This window comes from Thermobia domestica, chromosome 11 (genome assembly GCF_964235325.1).
Source record: "Thermobia domestica chromosome 11, izTheDome1.hap1.1, whole genome shotgun sequence".
In the NCBI taxonomy this organism is placed as follows: Eukaryota; Metazoa; Arthropoda; class Insecta; order Zygentoma; family Lepismatidae; genus Thermobia; species Thermobia domestica.
Window position 1 is genome coordinate 18534195 of NC_137464.1, and position 13603 is coordinate 18547797.

General features: G+C 36.5%; 1 protein-coding gene across 5 annotated transcripts in view; it reads left to right on the plus strand.

The window, feature by feature from the left end:
* Positions 1 to 13603, plus strand: part of Bruce (BIR repeat containing ubiquitin-conjugating enzyme) — a 195271-nt gene that overhangs the window by 51363 nt on the left and 130305 nt on the right. For all 5 annotated transcript variants that reach the window (XM_081730148.1, XM_081730149.1, XM_081730150.1 and 2 more), the window contains exons 15-19: positions 1804 to 2123; positions 2902 to 3002; positions 4429 to 4755; positions 7796 to 8101; positions 10241 to 10384. In XM_081730148.1, coding sequence (XP_081586274.1) covers positions 1804 to 2123; positions 2902 to 3002; positions 4429 to 4755; positions 7796 to 8101; positions 10241 to 10384 — 1198 coding nt within the window. The remainder of the gene's footprint in view (positions 1 to 1803; positions 2124 to 2901; positions 3003 to 4428; positions 4756 to 7795; positions 8102 to 10240; positions 10385 to 13603) is intronic.

The following is a 13603-nucleotide window of genomic DNA, read 5'->3' on the forward strand; positions in this document are numbered from 1 at the left end:
ATTTAAACGTAAATGCACTAACCCGATATACTCTTGCACTTTGGTACTTTTGGTGATCTTTGTACTCTGCACTAGACCGGAGTTCATATGTACAAGGATGCATATTGTTGAGGCAATCTTATTTTTGTTTTGAGCGAGTTGAACAGTTTTTCATGTATGTAAGAATGTGTGTGAATGAATATGTTTAAGTAACCTATTACAATTTTATGGCTAGATAGTGATAATGTAAATATCGCGCTATATACGGATATCATGTTGATACGGATATGATATTACATGTAAATATAAACTATCATTGAATGTGCTGTGGTTCATTACGAGCATAATAACCTACTTCAGAGAGCAATTGGAGCGGTAACAAGTAAAATCACGTGTAAGGTGCTTTGAGAACAGTAAGTAGTCTTTATTGATTCCGATTGTATTTTTTACTTTTGTCCATGCACTCTAAGCAAGAAAAGACAGGTCTATGGTCTCATATCTTTATTATTATTACTACCGAGATGTACAAATGATCACCAAATAATGGAAATACCTGAAGCTTTAAACATGTTATATATAATGATAATACCAAGGATTGGTATGCAGTGTTTGTCCATTGTTAGTGATGTGTTAGGTAATCGCCTGCAGTACGATATTGTGGGGAGAATGTAGAATGGAGGCGTGTATTAAAGCAGAATGCAGAACAGTAGAGCGAATGCTGCAAAAGTGATCGCGAAATTCAATTAGCATCTGGAACACTCCGATGCGAGTTTGTATAACCTGAACATCCTCTGTCAGGTTACGATTTCCAAACCGTTGATCACCAACAACAGGCTCTAGCACGAAGAAAATGGTGATGAGAACATGGAAAGTAAACTGTCGATGATTGGAAACCGTGTAATGGTTTCGATGAGTTCTCTGCCTTATTTACGACAGCAGGCCGTTTTCGAGAATGGCGGAGAAAAGATTTAGTACTCCGAACTGACTTCCCGATACCTTGAAACATGGCGGCAGCCCTGTGATGCTATGGACAGCAGTTTTCTAACATTTCATTACTTTTGTGGACCCCATTGTCAGAGGATGCGTATTACCAGTGATTATGATGACTTTTTGATTACCATGTGGATCCTATGGTCCAGATGTTTTTTCGGCCCATGTCACAATTTTTCAAGACGGCGATATGCCAATTGACATATGCTGAAACTGTTAAGGCGTAGTGTCATGAACATCGGAATGATCTAAGTTTTTTCTGGCCCGTCCAATCCACAGACCTCAATACTATTTAACACTTGCGGTCAGTTCTAGAGCTCAGCTTCTGGAGCGAATATCCTCCTTCATCCTTGCTAACGAGCTTACTGCTGAACTGTATTATGAATGGCACAGTATTCTGAAAACCATTCATGACTTGTATGCATCTACACGACGAATCAGAGCTTTTCTGCAGGCTTAACTGTGGTCCCGCGCTTTTATCCGTATATGTTGTGTTATTATTATTATTATTATTATTATTATTATTATTATTATTATTATTATTATTAGTAGTAGTAGTAGTAGTAGTAGTAGTAGTAGTAGTAGTAGTAGTACTACTACTACTACTACTACTACTACTGCTACTACTACTACTACTACTACTACTACTACTACTACTACTACTACTGCTACTACTACTACTACTACTACTACTACTACTACTACTACTATCTTTTTCTGACGTTTTAAAAATCACCTTTTTATATTATCAGAACTAGCTAAACCATTAATGTTTTTAAAACCATGCTACTGTATGTAGTATAGTAATGCGTTTTCTCTCGTCTAATTACCAAGGTTTGGCCTGTACAACACACCTTTCGAACCTGAGATTTTTGATGTGGAACCACCACCACCAGCCAAGTTCTCGTCAGTTCCTATCACGTATGCCACAGTTGTAAGTGGAGAAACTGGTGGAAGCAATGGAAATACAGGCTGTCAGGCAGCTAGATCAGATGGCTTAGATTTACGAGATTTACTCTGCAACACAGATAAAAGCTCTCGCTTTAAAGGACTTATCACCAATCATTGTATGAAAGGCTTATTAGAGGTAGAACCTTTGCACTTTACATGCCATGCTGCCAGTGATGGTACGAAAATGGAGAAAATTGAATCAGGTGAGTCACCAAATATAATAATGTAATAGTACTTCAGTGCATTGGTGTAGTCTTTCACAGAATTGTAGGGATCTAGTTCTTATGCACAGCTTTAAAGAAAAGACCGCCAATACTTAAAATTTGATTTTTCCAACTTCTGCTTTGTAGCATTTACTCGGAAGTAAGTAGTTGTTGGAGTACCAAGTAACAATATTTCTTCTGTGATGAGAATATTGAATTGTAGTGGCCAACTTTTTACGTTTTTTGGTTCTAAAATTATCTCCATAGGGAGCTTCTGTGGATGCTTCTAGTACTGAGATATCAAAGAGTACAAACTTTATTAATAATAATGACAATAAAGGGAGGAGGGCGAGGGACTTGTCCCCATGAAATGATTCAAAGAATAATTGTCAGATGTGATTCCAGCGACTCAATACAGTATTTTAGTTCATACGTGCGTTTGAAAATGATTGTTGTGGATGACTATCTATTGTAGAGAAGATCACTACTGTCTTAGAATATAAAAAGCATTTAATGTAGTGGAAGACATTAAAACGTGTGTTTGAATCTGGTGTCTTAAGTAATGTTAATGTGTCTGCGAGATAAAGTTTAAAATAAACTAGTTACGTGGTTGACTGTTGCTTGTATTCGTCAGCAAAATTTCATACCTATCTCGATCTAACCAGTGCAGCATAACTATTCATCTATCACAAAGTCTGGTCAGTGCAGGATGACCATTCATTTGTTACAAAGTCCGGTATTTTATCAATGTTAATAGGTATTTCTTTTATCTTTGCAGCATCTATAGTTGGAAATGCACCCGGAGCTGTTGCGAATTACATTGATGCAAATAATTTGATAACAACTAATCCTGGTACTAAAAAGGCAGATGATGAATTTGTAAGTATTATTCATATTGGCTAAGGAATATTTCAGATTTAGATGATCTATGTTGTGAAACCAGTTATTGTTGGAATTTTCATAATATAAATGATACTCATATCGGGAGATCTTTGCAAATATTGATACAGAAAAGGATTTATTACCAGTACAGTAAAACTTTTTTTAACGAACAGATATTTTTGTTGCGGGAAAAAGAAATGTATTACTACGGGACAGAACCCTCCCTTTTACAGATACGGATAATCTTTAGTAACCTTTTCATAAGAACGGAAACTATTCTTTCATACGTATTTAACTCAGAAAATATTGTTAGTATGCAAACGAAATAATTTTTTCTCCGAAGGACAATACAAGGAATAAATCGGTAAGTACTCATTACCTCTTTTAAAATTGTTGTGGAAGTACCTCAGGATTCTGAAACATGGATATTTTGTTAGGGCACATACTAGTTCCTAAGTGAAGTCTTGTCCCGACATCCATAGGTCCCGTAGTACTGGAGCTACGGACCTTTTAAGTTTAATTTTGTTATGTTTTTGGCACCCTATAACTCCGAAATGACCGATTTCTGTATCCCAGATTGGTCTATACTTTTTTGTCTTATTTTGGTGTTAGGAATCGTTCTCAAACGTTGTCGGTGGTAGAGTGTTCACCTCTGGTGCATGAGATTCTTGGTTCGATCCCAGCTCGCGCCAAGTGAGCTTAGTGGGGGACAAACACAAGTGTTCATGAGTTTTTTCGGGGTTCTCCGTTTCCTTCTACCTTTATTCCACCATTTCATTCATTTCTCATTATCACCGTCTCCTTTAGCTTAGCCTAGCCGGCATAATTCTGGAACGTAAAACTTAAAAGCTTTCATTTCATTTCATTTTATTTTTTATTTATTTTATTTTTTTTTTCGATTTTTCTCTAAAAATACGCAAAGAATTTACCCTAAAGCATGTAATTTTGTTAAACTTCATGATCCGTCCATTGATTTATATAAATAAATGATAACTCACTTCTGTATCTTGATTTTTTATATCTTTGAGCAGTATTAAAGTGAAACGAAATAAAATTTAGGAGTTAAATCATAGTTTCGGGCTATATCATATTAACCATACTTTATTCTGTTCCAGTGTCATAATGAAAATCTTGGTTAATGTATACTTCAGTATCAATTGAATGTTATTAGATGACGTTGCTACTCTATAGCATCAGGTTTTTTTTTTTTTTTTTTTTTTTTTTTTTTTTTTTTTTTTTTTTTAATTCGGAAAGTTTGCATGAGAATTTACATCCATATCTTTTTGTTGAGGTCTATTGATTTGTATATGCGTCGTCTTTGTACATTTTCACCCATTAAACGCTAATAACAGTGTAGAATATTTTTTTTATTTTTTTTTCTCACTGACTCGTGCGTAATGTGCAGTTATGATTTTCATTTAAGGTAAACATGTGTGAGGATGTTGTGAAGAAAGAACATATGTCTGTGGTAGAAACAGAGTTAAATGAGGTGAACAGCAAACTTGGTAAACTTCTTTATTCTGTTGAGAAAGAATTGAAGAAAGCTGAAACGAATCGTGGGAGCATCGTCTATCAAGGAAACGGAACCGTGAGTGCAGATGATTCCAACGATACTTCTCCAACCGCCACCCAGGTGCATGGAGGATTTTTCCAAGACACGAGCTCGCCGAAGTTCTCTGTGCACTCTATGAAATCACTGGGGGCTGCCAGAAATACCAACAGTGAAGCAAGAAAGCACGAAACCAAAAAGGTTAGTTAAGGGAAGACCATTTATGTTGAAGAAGGTGTTTAAGCTTGTACATTTGATAAATATTCACGGACACAAAACAACATTAATTAATCTTAGTCTGAAACCAGAGGATCATTAACATCGTTATTTACATTTTATTTTATTAAGAATTTATTAAGTATTCTGCCTGTTGGGTGTAGAAGTGTTTCTTCATCATTTCTCGATCTTCAGTTTTCTCTTTTAACTCCAATATTTTCTTCTATTTTTCAAATGATCAATCAGTTGTGTTTTTCTTCTTCCTATTCCTCGCTTTCCTTCTACAGCGGTATGAAGAAGACATTTTCTTCTGATATAGCCAGTCCAGTTGGCTTTCCAACGCAGGATGCTTGTGAAAAGCGTCCTCTTCTCTCCTATTCTTTTTAAAATATCTTCGCCTTGTTACTCTTTCTGTCCATTTTATCTTCTCCATCTTCCTTCAACACCATACTTCAAAGCTCTCTAAATATTTCTTTTCTACCTTCCGTAGTGTCGAAATCTGTGAACCTTACAGTCCAATACTCCATATATAAGAACTTAGAAACATAGTAAAGTATAGTAAAACTCGTCTCTTTTGTGTGATAGGCCTTGAAAACTCAAGAGCTAGTGTGGAGGTAAAGTCTCAACACTTTCTTGACTGCGGCAATCACGAGGCGATGTGGTCAGCACCGCTCTTTGGCTTCTTGACTTCTCCAGGTTGCCTCAAGTACCTATTTTAAAGACTGGGTAAACCTCAGAGTCACTGGAATAAGAATAGAACCACGAAAAAATTCCCTTTTTCACGGGGGATCGAACCCTGGCCGCCCAATGGACAAATAAATACCAACTCTTAATGACAACAGCTTTTTGATTAGAACATGATTTTCATAATCCGTCCAATAAAAGCCAAAGAACAGAAATGGATAGTGCCCATGTCTTTCGATATGTGTGCTTTCTGTGCATGTGATCCCAGGTTTTATGCCCAAGGGTGATGCACCGATAAAAACCGCATAGTGCTTCCGATCATACTTCAAGGAGTAGGTTTTGTCTCATAGCCTCGATGCTGGAAAGGGACCATCAAGTTTTAATCAGTTAATCAAGAGGAACTGGTAGGGTTCGTGTAACTTATCTTGGGAGCGTGCAGTCTCAAATTCCATAGCAGATTACATCGTATAGATTCATAGTAGTGTACGACCGGGTGCACCAAAAGTCGGGAGGCATAGACCAACTCTGTTACGAGAAAAGACAGAAAAGAATGGAAACAGGAAAATGGTTGGAAATAATGTGGTTGTCAGTCTAAAATGGTGGAATTTTTCCAATCACGCCTGTCTTGAGATCCATACTGGTTATGGGCCCAATGTTACCGGTATATGAAAAAATAACGTTTCCAGTTCAGCAGGCTGATCTGACGGAACGTATGAGTATGCAAAAATGACACTGGGAATGCACACATTAAGTGATAGAACCTAGGACATCTCGAATGTTTCCCAACAATATTGTATTGTTGTTAGGTTTCCAAGAAAACAGTCTGCTGACTGACAACGTATAACGTTTACTCCATAGGATGGTGGTCCAAATAGAGCAAGCATTATATTTGATAGTCGTAAATAGAACGTTTGCCCGAGCGTTGACGATGAAACAAGTAATTATATGAAAAGACTTCCTTCAACGCCAACTACACGTAAGCAAAAATTCTACGTACAACCTTTAGAGACACAACAGATTCAGCATCATATTTCCGAAAATTAACAAATTACACAAATAATAAGTAAAAAGTAAATTTTGCACCATGTACTCAAATAGACAACCACGAGGCATGGGAGATGACATGCACAATCGCAGAAAATACTCGTCAATCGATTCGAAAATTTTAATTATATTGATACTTACATAGCTTTAAACTAGGAGACACAGTTGTAATAATAATAATAATAATAATAATGGATGTTTCTTATATTGTGAAAATTAACTCGATTCGACTAAATACATCACATGATTACACAGTGTCTTGTTGCAGCAGGGTAGGAGACGCTCTTACACATTCGACTCTTCGGCGCCAAGTAGTTGCCTCTCGCTAAAACTCTTCGGCTCTCGCTGTACGCGTGGGCTTCACGCGTTGAGTGACGTAAGAGCGGACAGAGCTGTGATTGGCTGAAGAAGTTCTGATCAAGGTCACACCGCCCACATGAATCCGCTGAGTGAGAGAACACACACACATAGTAACATCGTCTGCTAGGATGTGCTAGTCCTTTTAATTAAAAAAAGAGAATTAAACTGCTTGAGCTGCATACAGCCAAAATAATGAATAAATGAGTTTATGACAAACGTTGCTTTTCCATTTAACACAAAGGGCCTTACCAGTGTGGGTCTCAAACGGCTGGTGCAATTGGAAAAATACCACCATTTTACTGAAAACCGCCTATATCCAACTTTTTTCGTATCGTTACTCATAACTGAGTTGGCCTATGGACCCGGACTTTTGATACACCCTGTATCATGTGATTTGGACGTCTGGTTACATGGAAGTTCCTGCTTCAATAGTAGCTCTTGCCAAGTGGGCTTTGAAATGGACTAATACTGTTGCGTTGGTTATCTCTGAGTTCTCCCGTTTCCTCCTCCTTCATTCCACCATTTTCGTTCATTATCACCACTGTCTTGAGCCTCGGAGGATGAACGTTAGACGTTAAAAAATAAATAAAAAAAGATAGGGACACTTGTTTCCTTTTACATTATGATTCATTAGTTATTTCACTTAGTTTTCACTCCGCCAAGCAGAATCGAAAACAACCAAAATATTCATATCTCATTTTTTCTTCTTTTTTTAATTTGACTATTTTAAATTTTAGATACGAACTTTTAAGTAAATAATAGTTTCTTATACAATAATTTAGTTAGAACTATTGACAACGAGTAACTATTAATTAGTAAGTCTATTCAGATTTTATACTTACTTTTCCATATAATGTGTTACCGCATGATACATTAATAAAAATTCTCATCTTGTATTTATTTTATTTTATTTTTTTTTTTTTCATTTTCTTTCCAGGATCAAGACCTTAACATGTTCCTTCTTCCCTGGCAGCAGTTGCTAACTATGCCTCCCCAACAAATGTTGGTGATCGAACGAATGCATTCTGGTGCCCGACGTTTTGTAGTGCTTGATTTTGGTTCTCCAGTACTACTGACTGATCTTATAATCCCAGCATGCTCTGATTTGGTTTCTCTTTCCATTGATATCTGGGTTCACTGTGAAGAAACAGACGGGTTGCGGCTTGTTGTTGCATCAGATATAGGCTCTAAGTCATTGATCATGAGTGATCTACAGCCTCCACCAGTTTGCCGATTTTTAAAGGTAAGAACTCGCCGATAAATACCCAATAAACTGTAGTTTGCGATTAATTTATTATGCAGTAAACAAACGTTATTTTTTGTACAATGCTTCTTCGAATGAATACAGCACATGACTTTTTTATAATTTCAAACTTACATCCTATCATATATATGTATTTTAATAGTTGCATCCATTTTGCAGGTACAAAGCAGAAATTAATCAGAAGAAAAGTACTTTTTTGCCGACTGTACTGTTTTGGTACTTTGTGTAGCTTTAATGGCTACATATTCAGAAATTATGCAATGCACATCCGTTAGATGATAATCCTCTGAAGATTGTCTGTGGTAGATGAAAGCTAATTTTATCCTATGCCGACGCACTGTTAGTAGTATCAGATCGAATACACTTCTGAGGTTTTAAACGTTACATTCAAGTCTGTTCAAATATAAGTTTTTCTGCTGTATAGCGAACTTCTTTAACAAATTAACAGTGGTTAATAGAAAACTCAATTGGTATATTAATTTGAATGGACACTTAACAATGTTGGTATTATTTTGTTTTAGATGTAAAGCAGTTTTTTACAACTCAAACTTTCCTCTGTATAAGTCACTGTTCACGATGCATTGCCTTCAATAATGGAAAGCAAGTGTACGTCAGATTTTGGCATTAAACACTAGTTGGTTTGGTTGAAAGTTCAGTTTATAGAATATGTCTTTTCGGAAACTTTCCGAGTAGACCTATTGCTTAAGCCTGAAATCAATGAAGACTGTGGCGAATTAAAGAGGGTTTTATATTCAGCCCGAACATGGAAGTTTTTTTCACGATAACTTCAAAAATAATAAAGGTCTAATTTAAAATATATATATATATATATATATATATATATATATATATATATATATATACAGTTTAATCCCTATGAACCGAATTGCTTGTATTTCTTTCCCTTTAAAGTTTCACTAAATACGGGTTTATAAAGAAAGCGTTTCATTAAGATGTATAATTCGAGATTTTAATATTTCAACACATTTGTATTTTTAAAACAAAATCTGAATGACTTTGATTTGCACTTTTATAATCTTAAATGAACAATCCTTAAAAGATTTACGTACTTAAATAAACATAGAAAACACTGCTTCAGATACCACTGTTTTTTAATATACACCGTCAGTGCTTTTACCTTTCCAAGACTGGAAAATACCTCATGTAAATCCAGACTAAAAATGATTAAACGTCTCAAAGTAAAAACTGACGAGAAGGTGAAGAAAAAGAATTGCGATCGTTAACATTTTTGAGTACAGAATAATAATACAAATACAACGAATTTATGAATAAACTGTCGATAGTTACCGAAATACCCATATACTGGTGGGGTGGGGGGGTACGGTGGCTCAGTGGTAGAGCGCTTACCAATGGTACATAGGGTTCCTGCTTCGATCCCCTGCCAAGTAAGTGTGGTTGACAACATTATGGCCATGGGTTTTCTCGGGATATTCCCGTCTCCCACTTTCTCATTCCTCCAATTTTTCCAGCATCATTGACTTAATCATCCGTCTTCCTTAGCGTAAAGGGCATAATCGCTGGATGTTACACTGAAAGATTTCCATATACTAATGCACTTTCCTATTCTAGTACCGATGGCGTCCTATATTGTACTTTTTATTATTAACGAGTTTTTTTTTTCTTCTTGTATTTGTTCCCCATTGAATGCGGATTTAAATGCATTATGTGTATAGCACCGGGCCAAAGTAGTCTGTATTTAAATTCGGGAACGTAAAATCGGGGATATACTATATACATTATTAGGGCAAGGGGTGAATTTACCTTTCTTGTTTATAGAAAAAAAGATTTAACGGTAAATTCTCATAAAAATTACTGTTAATTATTTTCATTCCATGGAATTAAAATCCGATAACTGTACAGGAGCGAATTTCGAAATTACATATTTCACTGTGCATGGCATCACTATCCGGCATAACGTATTAACACGTAACTACCAACGTCAGTTGTGTATGTTTTCGTTTTGATTGATTGCTTGTTGGAAACGTCAGTTCTGTGTTTTCTTTTTCTTTCTTATGAATATGAGAGAGATGTAACTATGATACACCTGAAATGATTTTGTTACTAGCTTGTAACTCTGAATTTGTCTGGCATTTATAGATCACAACGATTGGAAGATACGGAATGAGTACAACCAGATGTAAGATTCCAATTGGCTCATTCTATGGACACATGGTCATCTTGCCTGGTGAGGGTCATTCGTTAAAAGACAGTGTTCATGGTTTATCAGATACTGGAAAGCAGGTACGATTTGCGTTTCATATATATATATAACGGTATTTTGCATTTCCTTCTTAGAAGATGGTTTTATAAAGAAATAAATATCTTCCTTCTTATTATGTTCATTAATGAAATCGGAACTCAAAGCAGTGGTCTATTGAGAACAGTCCTGTTGTGACAGATCTGAAACTGTAAATCTTGAATAGTTACCAGTTTCTTTTCTTTTCCTCTTTTTTTTTTAAAAAAATCATAATTGCATAGTTGTAAAGTATTAAAGAAAAAAATAATGCTGTCATTCATAATACTTTGGTGCTATAGAATTATATATACGAGGCGTGTTCAAAAAGTATCCAACCTTATTTTTTCCCGCGTAAACCAATGAAGCATGGGAGACTTTCTTCAGTGTAGATGTAGAGGAGAGACTCATGCACAGTCATGATTTTTTTTCCCGCCCGCAGAAAGCGTCAGTTGCAAGCAGTCGGCTAACGAATAAAGACGTGTAGCGAGCGGTCGTCGGATTTCAGTTTTTTGTAAAATGACAGAAAAACTTGAGCAGCGATATCGCTCAAATTGAACCAAAAGCTTGGCGATACCCAAGACTAAACCATTCAATTTTGAATGAGAATTTGAGCGTGAGAAGAGTGTCCGCGAAATTTGATTCAGGCTTTCATCGCCAAACTCAACATTCCTGTGTGTCGTCAGACTCCCTGCTCACCGGACATGGCTCCGTGTGACTTCTAGTTATTTCCCAAGCTGAATATGCTACTAAAAAAAAGGATCCGATGTGAGTCAAGAGAAGATATCATGCGGAATGCGACGGCATTGTTGCTCACTATTTCAAAAACCCTTCAAGAAGCGTTTTCAACAATGGCTCGAGCGCTGTGAGAAGTGTGTGTATTACCAAGGAGACTTCTTTGAAGGGGATTAGTGTTTCGGATTTACAAATCAATAAAGGTATTTTTGCCAATCAGATTCGATACTTTTTGAACATACCTTATATATATATATATATATATATATATATATATATATATATATATATATATATATATGTGTGTGTGAGAGAGAGAGAGAGCGTGCGTGCGTGCGCTTGTACTTGTTTTTCACCTGAATTTTATTGAATTTGTACCTATAGAGTGGTCTCGGATTTCGATTCCCGGTGGGAAAGAATTAAAATTTGAACCCATTTTAGTGGTTCTTATTTAATCTTAAACTACAAGTTTTCGTCTTGTTTAGCCTCGATGCTGACAAGGGAAGCTAAACTTCAAGGAAGAAAGAAAGAAAGTATCTATAGGGGTATGGTTGTGAAGAAAAAATCCTTCTCTCCATTTATATAGTATACGTATACAGAATATGGTATGAGAAAAACGTTTCCTCAATTTATTGTAATGTTGTGTACGACCCTGATTTAAATTAGTATTACAGAGTGGTTGTGCATTGATTGTAATGTGTTACGTAATTGAAACTAAGTTAATTATTTCAGTTATTGTTTAATCAGTGTTGGTACTTCAGGATATAATATTTTAGTATGGTTTTCATACTACGGTTGCACTAGATACCAATGTATCAAAGTAAACAGCCTCTACACTATCATCCATATCCTTAACCTTAAGAGATCCGGGGTTTTTGGGCTATTTTTTAGACTTTCAGTCAAGCAGCTACTGCATCGTCATTATTTATCCTAGGATTATGGATCATACCTTATTCTCTTCAGAATGGAGCTGGCTTTCAAATGATACCACTTGCATGCTCATACCAAATACCAGGAGCGGGATAATGATGTCAAAGGGAAAATTTCGGAGGGAAAAGTTTTTTTCTCGCATTTTGAGCCCCCTGAAGCGACCCTGTATGAACGTAGCCATCTAAAAAAAAAAATCTGATAAATAGTACTTGATATACTGAATGTGTGTGCCAAATTTCAAGTTTCTATCTTGAATACCAAGGGCTGGAGAAATTTTATCAGGAATTCCCACCATGCCCCAAATTACCGTAAAACACCATGATCTCAGGTAAAAAATTTCCTGAGACATCCCTAATTACCCTAGCGTCATGTTTCGCCCATCATCCCCTTCAAAATAGAACTGCCTTTCAGGCGGTATGACTCACGTGTCTCCATCATGTATCTAAGGCGGGAAAATGAGGAAAAACAGGATTTTTTGGGTCTAAATATCCTTTTTTCAACTTAGCCTCCCTGGATCCCCCTGTTTTAACGCAGAGATCTGAAAAAAATCTGGTAAATACTACTCGGTGGGCTGAATGTTTATGCACAATTCCAATTTTCCAGGTGTAAAAGTAAGCCCGCCAAAAAAAAATATACCGACAATGTCCCATATTACCGTATACAGAGGGAAATTTTTAAACATTCCCTGAGACATCCCTAATTACCCTAAGGTCATGTTTCGCCCATCATTCTCTTCAGAATAGAACTGCCTTTCAGGCGGTACCATTTACTTGTCCCCATTATGTATCTAAGGCGGGAAAATCCCGTGAAAGGGATTTTTTGGTAAAAATTTCCCTTTTTCAACGTTTAGCCCCTCTGTACCCCCCTGTTTTAACGCAGAAATCTGAAAAAATCTGGTAAATACTACTCGGTGGACTGCATGTTTGTGCAAAATTTCAATCTTCTACGTGCAAAAATAAGCCCGCCAAAAATACTTTACATAAACCCCCCCAAAAAGTAAGTAGTAATGGCCCCACTTGGCCTAACTTTGGACTTTGACCCCGACCTTTATGACGTCATAGGTCAAAGGTCAATGACCTTGGCCCGGGGTCAATGACCTAGGGATACATAGGACCACCCCTCTAAATTTTGGCAGGGGTACCATGGCCCACCCCCTAAATTTTGGCAGGGGTACATAGGACCACCCCCTTAAATTTTGGAAATTGCCAAATCTAAAAATTGGGTGTGGTAGCCTAGGACCACAGTATGTACCTCTATCAGTATTGGGGGTCTATGTCGTTCCCTTTCATGGGTAAAAAATTGCCAAAAAGTCAAATTTCGGGGGTTTTTGACCTAATTTATCCCCTTTGATGAGGTATTATTACCCTATATGGTTATATGGACGTATACAGGGGTTCATTACCTATCATAAGACATGGGTATATTAATGCACCCCTTGAAAAATTTGGGAGGGGTACCTTGGCCCACCCCTTAAATTTTGGAAATTGCCCAATTTAAACATTTGGTATTATAGTACAGGACCTTAATATGTATTATGATAAATTTGGGTGGTCCACCTCGTT